We start from the raw sequence: 16,990 nt of genomic DNA, 5'->3' as shown, positions 1-16,990 counted from the left end.
GTATACCAGTATTTATATTTTCTAACAATAACAAACTAAATGAAAAAAAAATTATTGCAATAATTTTTTAGTGCTATTTACGTTTTTAATAATAAATAATAATCAGTGATGTAAATATATTCAGAGAAAAAGTTGTTGACGCTGTTGTCAACTGCAGATTTCATGTTAGCTTTGAAATAGACTGCCAATAGTTTTTAGCTATCGGTGAATAACAGGCGCCCCACAACTTGTTTGGAATGTTAACTAAAACAGAAACTGGGTCGAGTGACGAATTTCGGGCACCTGCTGATCAGTTGCTCCCGAGCTAAACGCATATCCTCGCATTGTAGCTCACGTAAATCTTATATCCCGTTCCACAATGGGTAACTGCTATGCTGTTGGACCGAATGAGATGATGGTCATTTCTGGTAAATTTAGTGATTTACCGCATTCTGATATTATTGTTATATTTTTGCCTTAACTGTTTTATCAACAATTTGCCACAATATTTTTTTAGTTTTGTTATCGTGCTGTACAAAATATAGTAAATGCGTTTGATTACATATTATGCATTTTATGGTTATACTTTAAGTATTAACTAAAAAAGAAAATCAATCCTGTATATAAGAATTAGTTTAAAGGCTATAGCCAAACTGTTATCAACTGGAAGAGTCAGATCCCTATGCTCAATGACACCTCCCCACGATTATTGTCGTTTTTGACAGGCGGTTGCTGTGGAAATGACGGTAAAAAGTATATCAGTGGTGGCTGGGGTTGGGCATGGTGCTGTGTTTCAGACGTCCAGCAGTAAGTGGTTTATCAGGTTTTGTCTCCCATATTAGTTAATGCAGGCAACGTCAAGTGATAGCTTCACGTTATATTCCAATTGAAATAATCATATTAATATATTAATGCATTTTTCAAATCGAGCAATAAAACACAGAATGTTGCAATATTTGTAAATTGCATACATTTCCTTGTGCCATTTTCTTTAATGAATCGACTATCTTCAAATATTTTAGTAAATCTTATTAGTTGGCCATGTCAAATAATCTACTCTGCACACCTCAGAGAAACGTTTTTTTTAGTGTGGCTGCAGTGATGACTGAAACATGAAAGCCGAAAAACAAATAACAACTATTAGCATTAGTTTAGTAAAATGTTTTTGTATTATTTTGTTTAATCGCCTTAGCATTGGCCAAATCCATTTGCATCTCTTTCACCATTATGTGGAACTTGAATTATGGTCCTCTAACTATAACTAGTCATTATTCTATGCTCTGGCAGCTATCTGCTACTCTAAATTTGTTCACAGAATTATTCTGTCTGTAGGCCTATCACCATATTGCTGACGATTAGTGTCTACTTTATAAATATACTGTAGAACTAGAGCGCTGTGTTTATTAAATTAGATTCTGTTCTATTAATCTACGTGTTTATAATCATATCTTAAAAGCACAATCATTGCAACTCATAACTCATAGGCGTCTATTGTAATTTCAGTCGATCTCGTAGCTAGATTAAAGTATTCTCACGAACTCAGTCACTCGTATATTTTGTATCGCTTTAGTCTTCCTTTGGAAGTGATGACTCTGCATCCTCAATGTGAAAGCGTTGAGACATCAGAAGGCGTACCACTTTATGTCACGGGAGTGTCGCAAATAAAGGTTATGAATGATCCCGACTTCATAGCGAGAGCCGTCGAACAATTTTTAGGAAAGTCAGGCCAAGAGATTGGGTCAATTGTCCTGCAGACCCTTGAAGGGCACTTGAGAGCTATTCTCGGTATATTTCCCTCTTTAACACACTAAATTTACACTCTCACCATTCAGTCTATCAATTTGTAAACTGTTTTGCTGTTGATACAAATTTCTCACGCTGTTTTTTACCATTGTTTGAGATCACAGGTTTGTACATGCTGACATGTCTTGGCAATTCTTTCAAGTTTGTGCTTGCTTTTTTATCGATGTCTGAATTATTTGACGGGTCTTTCTAGATGCGTTGTTCATGCTTATATTAGTGACACAATGCAATCTGCTTCCATACTCCGCCTACTAAAGCATATGACCACAAATCTGCTTCATACTCCGCCTACCAAAGCATATGCCCACAAATCTGCTTCCATATTCTGTCTACCAAAGGATATAACCACAAATCTGCTTCCATACTCCACCTACCAAAGCATATGCCCCAAATCTGCTTCCATATTCTGCCTACCAAAGGATATAACCACAAATCTGCTTTCATACTCTGCCTACCAAAGCATATGACCACAAATCTACTTCCATATTCTGCCTCCCAATGCATATGCCCACAAATCTGCTTCCATACTCTGCCTGCTAAAGCATATGCCCACAAATCTGCTTCCATACTCTGCCTACCAAACCATATGACAGCAAATCTACTTCCATATTCGGCCTACCAAACCATATGACAACAAATCTACTTCCATATTCGGCCTACCAAAGCATATGCCCACAAATCTGCTTCCATACTCTGCCTGACTATGATTTCGATAACTGATATCAAAATATAGCATTAGGGCCAAAAAGCCTCCTCTGTTTATTAGATCCATATACACATGAGAATTAAAGAGAGTAGTTGAAGCTCTCTCTCTGTACTCCACCTCAACCGGCTATCTCATTAGTCAGTCTAATTGATATTTGAAAACGGCGCTTACTCGTGTTGTAGTAGAACTATATCAATATATATGTTCTATTCTGTATAAAATAACCAGCATGTATTCATATGTAAACTACTTCATAGTGGCACAGTTAGTCATGTACATATGTCAGGGTTAATATGAATGGTCGCTTCTGCTTGAGTTAATCAGAAAACCGGGTGCAACTCGTGCAATAAGTGTAATTGCAAGCAAATTAAAGTGTTGTTTGTGCCACTCACTGCGTCTGGATGCTGCGAGGATTGATTGAGATGTATCAATACATGTGACCTAAAAGGATGAAATCTGTTGAAGGAGGCCTCGCTCGCAGTGCTCATTCTTCTAAGAATGAGTGAAAACAGTAATATTAAAACGTTTCAGTTGCTGTAGGTGATATCCATTTTGCAATGAAGTGGACTTATAGTAACTGCTGTCATTACTAATAATGACAGTTCATTATAATATAGTGTAATTAATATAATTCTAAGTTGAAGCTTAATAAAGCCTACGCCTCATATTACTAATATCATTTTTCTTCAAAAATAAAGAGTAGCTAATATTATAAATCTCTGAAAATAAACAAATAGAACAATTTGAAAGTTTACTAGTTTATGAGCCTACTTTGGTTTTAACAGATAATTGACTGGAATTTATGAAATTAGTTTCACATGATCTTCTCTGGTTGTTCAAAACTGTCTTGAAAGGAGTAACAGCTCCTACAAAGAATACACATCAAAACTCAATGATTATAAAAAATGGCGTTTTACTTTGGTGTTGTTCGGTTGGCTATATTTTTACTAGCTCATGCATATATAGTTCTCACAACACTTGCGTTGACTACTTCGCAGTTATGCTTATATTATAAAACTAATATAAATGTTTTAAAATTCTAACAAATTCGATGTTTGATCTTTGAAACTCTAGAGAGATTTTGGAGCTTTGACTATATTTTGGTATTCTTGCTTTCTGTTAGGTACACTCACAGTTGAGGAGGTGTTCCAAGACAGAGAGAAGTTTGCAGCGGAAGTCCGAAAGATTGCCTCCCCTGATGTTAGCCGTATGGGAATAGAGATTGTCTCCTTTACCATTAAAGATGTCTTTGATAGAGTTGACTACTTGACCTCTCTCGGTCGAGCGCAGACAGCAATTGTAAAACGAGATGCTGACATCGGTGTGGCCGAGGCCAACAGAGATGCTGGAATCAGGGTATCTTCGTTAAATCTATAAAGTTTTAATTATCTCAATGAAACCAGGCAGTAGCGTGTTATTTGTCTTGCGATTACAGGCAGTGAGTGTGATTCAGCATGTTCTGGAAAGTTCTGGAGATCGTTGAAGTTACAATTAAAATTAGCTGAAATTAAAATTAGGTCATTCATTTTAGTTCTCTTGACTTTCTTAGCCCTCTTCTTGCGTAATTGCCAGCCGGTGCTTCCAAGGCCCCGTAATTACTTTTGCTGTCCACTCAATTCAGGAAAAGGTTGCGAAAGTGTGCAACTTTGGCTTTTAGCTGTGATGCATTGAAAGTCGGTGCAGACAGTAGAAATCATGATTGTTTGAAACATTTAGGAACTCGGACTAGCAATTGGTAAACAGTAATGGCGCAACTATATTTATACGTCTACAATTGACTGATGGAGATCGCGATTGTCTTTCGAGTCGTAGCCAAATATGCATGTTCATTTTAGCCAGTTACAAAATCGGATTGATCAAATGACCTGAAATTTGGTGATTCTGTATGCAAACACTTTGCCGAACCACGAGGTGTTAACAGGATTGTTCAACATGAACATATGATCCAACCGGGCCTTTATGATGAGTCTGTTCAACCTCTGCTCTCTTCCATTCATTTCATTTTTTCATATAAGTTGTATTATCAAGTCAAAGGTCCTTCATTTTATTTAGCTTGACTCCCGCTGCTGCTTGACTGCTGCAGTCAAGCGAGACTCCTTCAGGTTTACCATAGTACCATAGCCTAACTAGGGAACTGGATTTTCTCCCTCTGTTCTCATTTATCTTAATTTTCAAGCAGATGTGTCTGAACCCGTGGAGGCACGCGCTTGGAATGCTAGTAATTCCAGTAGGCGCTGAAGCAGAAAATGTCATCAGTCCAGTCGTTTAGAATGAGGACCAAGTTTAGCTGTTTCAGCAGTTTATACGCTGTTAGGTTTTATGTTGGTATAATGATGGTAACTTGGCTAAAGATTCTGCCTGCACAAGATGGAGTACGTCTAATAGTAGCGTTCTCATTGTCGCAGATCACTTGTTGAACATTCATTAAACCATAACTGTCACGAACAACTTTTATCGTATTTACTAGGTGAATCAGACACGCTGATTCCAATTTTGTACTCAAAATAAAGATTAGTCCACTAACTTTCAGAGTAATGAAGGCTTTTTTACAGCGTTTTAATATCGGTCTTGAAAACAACACGATCGGCATAACAAGCTCCGTCCATAAATACGTGACGTAACCTAGCTTTTTAGTAACAGAAGTTACGTAGGGATGTTTAGACCGATTTAGAATAATAGATATGGGTGTTTTAAAATCCATTAATATCTAAATTCAGCCTTAAAAATAATATCAGTCTTTTCTGAAAGGTAGATGAGCTATTTAACATTGCATATTTAAAAAAGCGCGATAACAACGCTAGCTGGTGATAAAACCGCGCTTTTTGAGCTCATTTTCCTCGGCGTCCAGCCCATTTAAACGTCACGTAACAAGCTACGAGCAATTTTAAATAGTTTATATACCTTTCATAAAAATCTGAAATTATTTTACAGGCTGGATTTAGATAATAATGGGTTTTAAGACACCCATCTCTATTATTCTAAATCGGACTAAACATTCCTAACTTCCGTTCCTGAAAAAGCTAGGTTTCGTCACATATTTATGGGCGGAGCTTGTAATGCCGATTGTGTTGTTTTCGAAACGGATATTGAAACGCTTTAAAAAAGCCTAAATGACTTTGAAGGTTAGTGGACTAATCTTTATTTTGAGTACAAAATCGGGATTAGCGTGTCTGATTTACTTAGGAACAACGATAAAAGTTGTTCGTGACAGTTATGGTTTAATACATCAGCATTGATCATGATCATTAGCATCTGTAATCGGTTCATTGCGCGCGCATTAATAGGAACTAGCTCCTTTATGAAGATTAGTCCTAGCTTTCAAGGCATTTCAGGAAAACCCTCTTTCTCAGTGTGGTGGAGTTAGGTAACTAGCCTCGCTTGCTCCTATTTTATTACAAACAAATCTTTGTAAATCTCAAGTTTGTCTGTGTATACTTGTGTAGTTCGGCATGTCCAGTTATATCTATTAAAATCTTGAAATGAAAAATCTGTATCGCGGAAGATTTGATCTCGGAATCTCCCGTTTCCTAGATGATATGCTAAACTATTGCGCTACGCAAAATATATGGATTCATTGGGGGATATAAGTCGCTATGTGGGTGAAAATATACTACCTCTCTCCGTTACAAGGCAACGTCATTCTATGTATTAGTAAGATCTGTAGATAACTAGCGCACTTAAATTAGCCATTGGCAATGTGCCAGGCTATTGGCACCTGGCATTGTTTATAAGCTGAGTTTATTGGTGTGACATTGCTATCACTGCTTATAAGCTGATTTTTCATACCTGTGCAACGCCGGCCAAACCGCGAGTCACTGTTAAAGATCAGTTAGTTGTTGTGTGCCAGAAATGTCACAACAGTGCATTACATATAACTATGAATTTTATTACCTAGGCGTGACAGGTATGGCGGTTGGCATCACCCCTCACAATTTAAGACGAATTGCTGTATCTTTTGCTTTTTGTGGTTCATAAGGATACAAGATAACTGAGTCGGACCACTGTTAGTAGGTACGCGCATGTCGTGATGCATCAGTAAAACCCGTGACCTGAGATTTCATAAATAAATATTAGTATGCTGGCAGACCTATGTGTTTTGGGAGATCGTTATATGTAATAACTATGTGCGCAAGTATTCCTTGGTACCGCGAGGCAGTCTAGTGGCACAGTTAGTAGTGCGTGTGGCTGCAACGCCGGATATCTGAGGTTGATTCCTGTGTAAGGAATTTTTTCCTAACGCTCCTAGCATGGTTTCGGATAGACGTATATTATTATAGTAAAGATTACTACCCTCGCAGTCTGGTGTGTAGCCTGTCTTGTCAAACTGTTGTTTTTGCGGAGTTGTCCCCCATCAAGCGGGCGAGCAACACAACAGCTTGTCACAAGACGCACTGCACCTGATGCATCAGCTGCACTTATAGGGAGTTGTTCTCTTCTGTCTATGCGGCTTGGTTGCGATGTTATGTCGGTCGCTCCATTGGTAATCATAACGAGCTGTTGTGTCGCTCGAACGCTCGACGGGGGGACAACTCCGCAAATACAACAGTTTGTCAAGACAGACTATCTGGTGTGCCGTGAGAGATTGTCAGTTGTAATTACTATATGCGCAGTTATTCTGAAATGTGAGTGAGAGGTCAACTGGCAAAGTTGTTAATCAACTGGGTTTCTATGGTTTGACTGGATTCTGAGTTGACCTCTGCCTACAATTTCGCATCCTACTATTTCAATGATTCGGAGTTGCACTTTATGGTTTTTCCGAGACTAGCGATGTACTCCTCACGACAACTTGATAAAGTAGACTCACTTCACACACTTGCTGCACTTACTCAGCCAGGATAACTGATGAGTGTTTTCTTTTTGTTTTCCCTATTGCTGCTTTCTATATTACAAAACAACAACATAATTTACTCCTTGCTATACAATTATTACTTTAAAAGTCGCTTGAACAACAATCGGTTTTAGTAAAAAAAAAACTTTTTTCTATGCTAGAAGTGTTAAGCCTAGCAAGAGGTTAGCACCAATGCGGTTGGAATCTGTACAACCGGTAGGTTCAGTTATTTAATGAATAAAGTAATAAAATAATAAAGGTAATTACCTCATCATTGTCATATGAGCAACATATCGTTGGCAATATTAGTTATAATATACTCGCGTGGTACTGCGATGAAATGTGCCTAAGTTTTTTACCTCCACTTGGGAGAACTTAACTGTGTAATTTCAATCCGAATCCATCCGTAGTGAGCGTTTCCGATACGACGAATAATAGTCTCACAGTGAATACCTTTGCACAAATTTAGTGAAGCGAAATGGCGTCAAATCTGTTCGGATTTTACCATTTCTATGATTTGGGGTGGAAGCAACTCCGAATCCATTTGAAGCATAAAAACCCAGTAAATGTATTGGGCTATCATTCTAATAGTTGCGAGTTCGAATTCATGGGATGTGATTTTTTCTCCCCAAATTTCAACCATGGCTTTAGATGGACGGGCATGGCTCTTATTCTAGTAAAGATCTAGGCTACTATAACCAAACTGCTTGCTTTATAACGAACACAGTCAGGGTATGCTAAACATGTTTTTATGGATTGTGTGAACACTGTTGGTTATGTATTGCAGAAAGCAGCCTTCAGAGGAAAATTCCTAATTTATAGAAATTGTAGGACTACATGAATGCCTATCACATATCTCACTTTAGGATAGATATTTTTTTATATTTTGTCACACATAGTCGCCTAACCATCTAAAGCTTGTCTAAGAAATGCCAAAGCATGAAGGATACAAGCATATACAAATACTGTACAGGATATACAAATACTGTTCAGGATATACAAATGCTGTACAGAATATACAAATACTGTACAGGATATACAAATACTGTACAGGATCTATCACAAGGCGATTCAAAATGTGAATACCAAAGAATAAACGTCAACTTTTCCAGAAATTGATTCTTAACATGACAGAAATAAACTATTGATTTATTATTTAAACATTCTTTATTGAAAGCTTCCATGCACTGACCAGATTCAACATGAAAGCATATAGACTCTCATTTCAAAACGGTTCTATATCCGCACTTATTCTACATTGGCTGGTTGGCTTTAAGGTTAAATCAACCTTTGTATGTCCAAGTCATCTAGGACCTGTATATTATTCACTATTCATTTCATTAACCAGGATTTGTGTAAAACATGAGGTGAAGCTTTCATGGTCTGTTTGTCAAATTCATTGCCAGAAGCGTTGCCATTCGTATAAGTGTCTTAAACTAATTTTTTCGTCAGCATTCCTTCAAAGATCGAGGTTGATGTATGCTTTGCTTAGTGTTTGTAAGACATGTCCGCACCTATTAAGTTTGTCACCAGAGGTGAGGTTACCTGCAGAGAGCAATTTAAGGTGGAAGCCATTGCTGTCATAAATGGTGACCTTTTTTAGAAATTGAACCCAAACTTACTGTTCACAGAGTGGGTTTTCTAGACCACTAGGACACAGTTGTTCACTGCCTCTATGTTTGTTGGAATAGCCTATTATAGGGTTATTTTTCTAAGTCACAAAATACATCTGTATTACACCAGTCATTATTTGCACCGACAGGAAGCTGAGTGTGAGAAGACTATGATGGATACCAAGTATGATGCTGACTCGCGAGTTGCTGACTCCAACAGAGGATTTCAAATGATGCAGGCTCAGTTTGATCAAGAGGTCAATGCGAAGGTACGTAAAAGGACCATTAACATTCACTTTTTTAGTAATTCCAAATGGGCAAAAGCATGCGTTTATTTTAAAGTCAGCAAGTCTTTTTGTAAGATTCAATATTGCCTGACAGCAAAATCAGCGTTTAGATTGACTGCACAAAATTGAAATATCTAAAAGTGCATATTAACATCTAATACTTTTGTCTCTGCATAGAGTGAAAACTGTAGAACATTCTAGATGTTTAACTTTTAACAATCTCTTACTGTCTCTGACTCTGGCTAGCCACTGCAATCATGGCATTTCTAATGAAGTCAATAAAATTTTCACCATATTCATGTATACAGCATGTACATGCCAGTTGAGTTGAACAGGTTCCCATATGCTAAAATTTTGTCATGATACATCTATTGTATGATATATCTATTGTATGTCAGAATTTGAATGCAGGAAAGCCTATTAAACTCGTAGGTCATTCCTGTTTGTACATTGTCCTTTAGAAAGCAGAATCTGAGTTGGCTTACGAGCTGCAGTCAGCAAAAACCAACCAAAAGATCCGAGCTGAAGAAATCGAGATCGATGTTGTTGAGCGGAGAAAACAAATCAGTGTAGAAGATAAAGAGATTGTGAGAAAGGAGAATGAGCTTCACGCAACGATTAAGCTTCCGGCAGAAGCTGAAGCGTTCAAAGTTAATCAGATAGCTGATGGCAGAAGGTTAGACGACTCTAAATCTCATAAAAAATAAGTTACTATTTTTTTGGCCTCTTTAATAGTGCCAGGAAGTATTCAACCAGCTTTAATGGAATTTGCAAAAGTTAGTCAAAAATTTCAAATACCATTACTCGTCGCACAGGAAGTAGTCTCACTGTAGATAAAATTTAATTGCCTGATAATATAAAACTCGTTATCTCTTAATGCCCTGAAAATATTGGAATTATTTTTAGAATTCATAAGGTGGAGGCGGCTCGCGCTGATGCTGAAAAGATCAGATTGATTGGAGAAGCTGAGGCTACTTCCATTGAAGCTGTTGGGAAGGCGGAGGCAGAACGAATGAGATTAAAGGCATCCGCCTATAAGCAGTATGGAGATGCTGCCATGGTCAGCCTTATTTTGGAGACCCTGCCAAAGGTCAGTAGTTGATCTTTGCCTATCTTGTAGGATTTTAAGGTTCTTCATGTTGCTTTCACGAGGTTGTCAAGAGTAGTACTGTACTTTTCGGACTATTAGCCGCTACATTTTTCTGATGATCCAAGCCATGCGGCTTATATAAGGGTGCGGCTAATCTGTGGCTTTTTCTTTCACCACTAGGGCGCATTAACGGAAATCTCCAATTAATGCGCTTTTAGCGGTGAAAGAAAATACGAAACAATGCCTAACGGTACTTTTCTGTTAGGCACTAAGTAAAAAAGCGTCGGATAATACGAAACTGTGCTGTACGGCACTGTTCCGTTTTAAACAGCAAAGTTGCTGCCGCGTTAAAAAGCACAGTCCTGAGTTCTGCGGCCTATACAAAGGTGCGGCTTATGTATTGTTTTATTATCGTTTTTCGGAAAATAAAGCAGATGCGGCTTATATAGGGGTGCGGTTTATAGTCCGAAAAGTATGGTATATTTGGGTGGTCTAATGGGTTGAATGGGAGCATTGTGCTTGATGTGGTGTCTGAGCTGAATTTGTCTGATGCGCTTAGGTACAACTTTACTTGCCCCTCAACAAACTGATGACATTATTTTTTGTGCGTCTTAAATGCTTTCAGGGGTATTGTGGTCCTCATTGTCCTTCACATGGTTAGATTGTATGTTGGTACGGTGTCTGTAGCCTCGTTCAGCCATTTAGTGACTAGTATCTGCAAACCTTCAAATACTAAATGGTGTCACCCTAGTGTGCGAGTGTTTTAGGTTCAATATGTTTCAGTTGAAACACACATCTTTAAAATACGATAGCTTTTTAATTGACCATAGTTACATGTGATCTGGTTTTAATCCTTTGAAATCTTCTAGATTGCTGCCGAAGTGTCAGCACCGCTGGCCAGAGTTGATGAGATAGTTCTCGTGGGAGATGACCGAACAACGAGTGAGGTGTCAAAACTGGTCAGTCAGCTGCCCCCTGCTGTTCAAGCCTTGACAGGAGTCGACTTGTCTAAGGTAGTGTATCACTGTGTATTAGTGTTTATTATGGGCTAAGTGACTGGTATGAAAGGTTAGGTGCAGGTGATTAAACTGTTCACATATATTATTTACTGTTCTCACAGGTTCTACAGCAAGTCCCTGGAGCAAACTAGCCAGCTAGTATACGATAGCATTTGCCCTATCAGTCAAGTCAGCTCAGCCGCAAATAATCTTCGCCTGGGCCAAAATATTAAAGTTTTGGTGTTAATTTCTGTGCAGCTTGAAACAGAATATTATTATATTGATAGCCTCAGGTATGTTATAGCCTTGTAATCTTTGTACATAGTTTAACTGTGATATTGTACCCGACTGTGTAAACAGCACATTCGATTGAACACAAATCACTTTCTGGTTTTTTTTCGGTGTCAATACTTTGCTACAATTTATATCAAAATTCATAGCCACCAAATATTTTTAGCACTTATAGTAGGGTTAATGTCATGTTGTCAGATTGTGTGACTACATATCACCAGCCATTGTAAAACGAATAATGTTCAACTGAGAAGATAAGCCCAATGTTCTATGCTGCACTAACTAGCTCCCGCTAGTATCGCCTATTTCATAGAATGCAAAGGTTTTTCAATCAATTCTACTTTTTATATTTTATTTATTATACTCATGTCAATCTTGAATATACAGTATTTGTACGAACACCAATTCTGATGTATTGACTCACTATTTCCTGAATTAAATCGAGTCAAGAACCCAAGTTTTCTACTAGTTCGCCACAATTATATTAACTGCAGCCAGTCCATTGATGCTGAAATCGTAGCCCACCCGTACAATATCCTGTTTTGGCAAATAAGTAAAAGCCTTCTGTAAATGTCCTAGACAGCTGACTGTAAAAACCAACAAACAAACCGGTGGTGGATCAAACCGCTTATCGAAGGTTCGCTAAGATCTGTTAATACTGGAAAAGCTACATGTTCAGCCCAACTATTGCTTCGTACTGTATGTCCACTTGAACCAAAGGAAGATCTCAGAACCAATCAGTCACGGGGTTACGTTCAAGAGATTTCATCGCCTTTATGAATAAAAAGTCACATCTATAATTGATGTTTCCATTGGTGCAGTAGTCTGGCCCTTGCTAGAGGGTGGCAGGTCTAAAGTATTAAGATGGAATATTAGGACTAGACTTCATCCAGGTTTCATATATTTAGTACTTGTAGTTTAACAATCAAACAGCAGCAAGGTAAGCAAACAATTTATATAAACATTTCGCTTTAGGAAAACCACGTTATACTAATTACTGATTCCACCAAACATAAAATAAGCTACTGTGGTTACTGACCTCATTCAGTCTTGGCAATGACTGACAATGATAATACCTTTCAAAATATATTATATTTATTTTCAATGTAACATATAACAGTAAAGTGGTGATATGTTGCAGCAAACCTCTACAAACATGTGACACAACAATTATCATCAGCTCCAACTGAAACATGTCAAGAAGATGTAAGACCCATAAATCATTATATAATCAGTGCAGCCGAGAATTAGTACATAAACCATTAGATATGGTACGATAAGAGTGACCATGATTACCCTTTACCTAGAGATGGTTACCCAACAATACAACCTCCTAAATGAGTGTAAATAAATATAAGCTAAAGCGAATAACATCAGACTAAGAATTCAAATTTTATGCAATAATCAACCAGATTGCGAAGAAGACTGCAACGAAAAGAAAAATTTTCGATAAGAGTTGCTCCTCTTCATGTTGCTGAGTTTCTGCTTGTGCTATAAAGAGAAGAAATAAGAAACATTGTAGCAAGTGACATCTCATAGAATGCATCAATGAAGCTTCACTGTGGACTAGTTAAGAGTTTTGAGGGACTATAATTTAACTAAACCGGTATCCAAATTGTCATTAATAAACCTAGTCTACCTAACTGCTACCGGTGCTTGCTCTATTATTGTATGCCTTGTGACACGGACATACCGTTAGGAGCTCGCATGCCATTGCGATTATTCATTGTTGATGCAAAGATTGAGAAAGGGAAGGCTCCAATACCAAATGATAGCTGAAGATTTCCCAAACTAAAGTCTCCAAACGGCTAAAAACATCAAAAATCACAAATTTTAGTTTGCCTGGTGAGCCTAATTAATTGCATGCGAATGCACTAAAAGCCGTCATGATTTGTTAGCTATTAAGATAGAGAGCATAACTCTCTCACAAACAGCAGCTTTCCTAAGCTTTATTTTTACCAACAAATGGTAAATAACAATGAAATATTTTACTAGGTTAATGTATTTATATAGATTAATTGAATAAAATTAACAAGTCTACTACCAAGCCAATGACAGGCGGAGCAGAGAATGTCTAAGTGAGGAACTGTGTACTTATTAGGGAAACAGCTCCGAGCTATTGCTATGACAAGGTTGATAGGAAGTATTTTTAATGGTAAAGATATACCTAATAGAGTTCCTCTAAAAGCTGGCTAACTAAATAAATAACCCATAGAATAATAGTCCTCTACTAACCCCAGTTCTCTCTGGCTCACTTCGCTGAGCAGAAGGTCGAGGCGGCAGCTTTTCTCTTAAAAACAAGATAGTCTGATAAGAATGCACAACTCCGAACATACAAATCTGGATAACTAGACAGACTTGGTGGATCTGAAAATGCTATGTTTATACTAGGGTATTTATCCTGCTCAACACAAACTAACTATTGTTTGTCCCTACAACAGAGTGTAAAAGACAAGAGTGTCTCACCTCGGGTCTGTATTATTTGTACTTCCTCTGCCATATATCGGCACAACCTTGTCCTTGCTAATGCCAGCTTTGCACACAGGACACATCTGACGATCAGGTCTTGTGCTCAACCACTGGTGCAGACATGGCCAACTGGATGAATGTCAGCAGCAACATGATATAAGACTGTGTACATTATCCTTAGCAGCAGTACACAGATTATGTTATGACTTCAGCCACAGTACAATGCGTGTAAATAAGTAACAGCGAAGAGGGTAGATGGTGCTTGGTACCAGTGCATAATATACAAAACTTGCAGAAATAATTCATAATTCAATAAATTCCAGGCATACAATGCACACAGCAACAATTTACATAGTAGATGATGCGTGTGACAAACATATACAAGCGTATACAAGCATACACAAGCAGATACAAGTGTATACAAGCGTATACAAGCATACACAAGCAGATACAAGTGTATACAAGCATATACAAGTGTATAAAAGCGTAGACACGAGTATAGGAACGAAGCAAGTATAATAAACAAATGAATTATGCAATGCATGCTTACACTAGCAGTAAATTTCTAGACCTCAAATTCTGCCACTGGTTTATATAGAACAATGTCACTACCATATTGACAAGACAATGTATTAATAAAGGCTTCCTATTTAATTTATTTTTATCCTAATCCATCAACTGTCTTGGCTGATCTTTATCGCTCAAGCAAGGTGCCTATTGCCTCAAGTTTATTGCCTATAACCATCTCTGTTACGTTAAAGGTTGACTTGCAACAAAATTCCCATTACAGTTATTTGATATGAAAAGATTCACCATGTCTTACTCTGTTGTGTAGTAGGTGTAAAATATGTGGAAAGGTGATTACAAGCTCTTAAAAGCTAAAGAACAAACAGAAAATCGCAGCCACACGAGACCGCCGTAGTTTGGATTATCTTTCCAAAACGGCTCAAATGTGATGCAGTTGCGAGAGATGGTTTCTGTTTACAATTTCATGCAACCTTATTCGTCAAAATATTTTCACAAATATACTTCACGCATTCAATAAAACCATGTCTATTGTTCTTACGCATCTGTTTTATCGTCATTGTAATCCTGTCACTTTTAGCAGTGATATCCTATAACTTACCGTAAAAATTTGTTTAATTTTTTAGCCTTAGTTTGAAGGAGTACATATCATTGTCTGATAATCATGACGAGCCTGTTGGTCACTTGCGATAATCGAAAAGTGCTGCAGAAATTATTTGCGAAGTATTGGGTCACATGATCAGATTATGATTTGCTGATTAGACCAAACCGAAACAAAACTGTAAAGTAGCGAGCATCTATATTTGATACGGGGTCTTCGGTAAAATCCAAAGTGTTTGTCATAAACTAGTGCTACGATAAGTTTTATATTGAGCTTTCTATTGGCCTTTCAATTCACGTGAGAACATCACGTGACAAGACAATAAATAAATTTCATGATTACGTCATCGAAATAAAGAGATTCCAATCTACGGCGGCTTTTCGTTTTTGAACTTTAAAGAGCTTGTAATCACGTTTCCACATATTTTGGACCTACGATAGAGCAGACTAAGACATGGTGAATCTTTTGATACCAAATAACTGTAATGTGAATTTTATTGCAAGTCAACCTTTAAAGAAATAGTCGATATGAACCAATTTTGCTACAAAATCCAACTAGTAGAACGAAAGACCTAGAAACCCCCAAACACCAAAGGTCAGGCAGACACACTGCCAACACAACACCATACTTCCATAGCAAAATATTAATTGATGAATGACAAACAGCCAAACTCATGCTATCCATGTAAAACCATGGCTACACACCAACGAAATACATAGCTGATGGTCAGTTGTGTATATGACGATGCATTGTGGCAACAAACAGATTAACTAATGAGAGGTGGCCTTAGTCAGGTGAAGTATTTGCTGGATTTTCCATTATTATTAAAGAAGTATTGCCAGCAAGTCAAAGCATGCTGGCAATACTACTATACTATCCATACTAGCTCATGCCAGCATGAGCTAGTATGGATAACTAATAATTTGTAATGAAAATAGTGTTTGTGCAAATAATTTCACTGCTGTATTTTGGCTCAAAGAAAACAACACGATGCGTTAATATAAAAATCAACAAACTACAAACAGAAAAATTTGGGTCCATAAAATGAAGCAACCAAGAAATTTCAATTGTCACAATTTTTGCCAGCAAAAGAATTGTCCTAAAATTTTTCAAGAGCAGGTCCAATCGGCACTTGTTGCGAGACTGTCATAAATAAGAATATTGTCATCCAGTTATTGATAGTTGTTTACCTGAAGTCGTATTGTAATTATTGTAATTATTTGAAAACGAACCGTAAAACAAAAGAATTAAAAAAATTAATAAGACAGAACCAGAATTTTCCTGTCGTTACAGTCATCACATTGGTGTCAGTTTTCAGCGTGCTGACAAAAACTAACGTGTTCGTTTAGACACGACACATTATATACCTGTCAGCCATGAGTTGGCTATGCACTCGCTGCATGATTATGTGTAGCCACGGCTAAAGGCATCAGTAAATGTTTGAATATTGTGATATCTACTTTTGAATGCTAAGTGAAGAATAGGTCTGCGTAGATATATAATAAATATAGCCATTGACTAACAGTCTAGGTGAAAAAATGCTCAAAGAATTGCTGGTCTGATACATGACTGAATGAATATATAGGCAAGTCACAGCACCAGTACCGATGCTTTCCGGCTTACCAAAACAAGTGTCCGCAAAATGTAACAACAGAGTCTGTAGCTGTGTCCAGACATATATTGCAGTCGTAGTTGCCTGAATTCTCCGTTTCTCCAGGCGTATCTTTGGCATCTTCTGGACTTGCGCTTGCACCTTCTGTAGGCGGCGAAGCCGCAGCCATCTTTTCTTTTAACAATTTG

The 16,990-nt window shown here is 37.6% G+C and overlaps 2 protein-coding genes across 2 annotated transcripts; one reads left to right on the top strand and one right to left on the bottom strand.

Annotated features, from left to right (window-relative positions):
* Positions 1 to 261: 261 nt before the first annotated feature.
* On the top strand, positions 262 to 12,000 carry LOC137389539 (flotillin-2a-like). The gene is made up of 9 exons (XM_068075572.1): positions 262 to 407; positions 705 to 786; positions 1,550 to 1,764; positions 3,612 to 3,844; positions 9,079 to 9,198; positions 9,678 to 9,892; positions 10,123 to 10,306; positions 11,176 to 11,319; positions 11,427 to 12,000. Exons 1-9 carry the CDS (start codon positions 359 to 361, stop codon positions 11,454 to 11,456), a joined length of 1,272 nt encoding a protein of 423 aa, XP_067931673.1. The 5' UTR covers positions 262 to 358; the 3' UTR covers positions 11,457 to 12,000.
* Positions 12,001 to 12,107: 107 nt separating this feature from the next.
* On the bottom strand, positions 12,108 to 16,990 carry LOC137389540 (E3 ubiquitin-protein ligase RNF185-like). The gene is made up of 5 exons (XM_068075573.1): positions 16,814 to 16,990; positions 14,062 to 14,193; positions 13,831 to 13,885; positions 13,289 to 13,403; positions 12,108 to 13,086 (listed from the first exon to the last, which is right to left on the bottom strand). The coding sequence occupies exons 1-5, from the start codon at positions 16,969 to 16,971 to the stop codon at positions 12,989 to 12,991; spliced, it is 558 nt and encodes a 185-aa protein (XP_067931674.1). The 5' UTR covers positions 16,972 to 16,990; the 3' UTR covers positions 12,108 to 12,988.

The sequence above is a fragment of the Watersipora subatra genome, chromosome 3, assembly GCF_963576615.1.
Source record: "Watersipora subatra chromosome 3, tzWatSuba1.1, whole genome shotgun sequence".
NCBI classification, from domain to species: domain Eukaryota; kingdom Metazoa; phylum Bryozoa; class Gymnolaemata; order Cheilostomatida; family Watersiporidae; genus Watersipora; species Watersipora subatra.
Note: the sequence above shows the minus strand (reverse complement) of the source record. Positions and strands in the feature narration are given on the sequence as shown.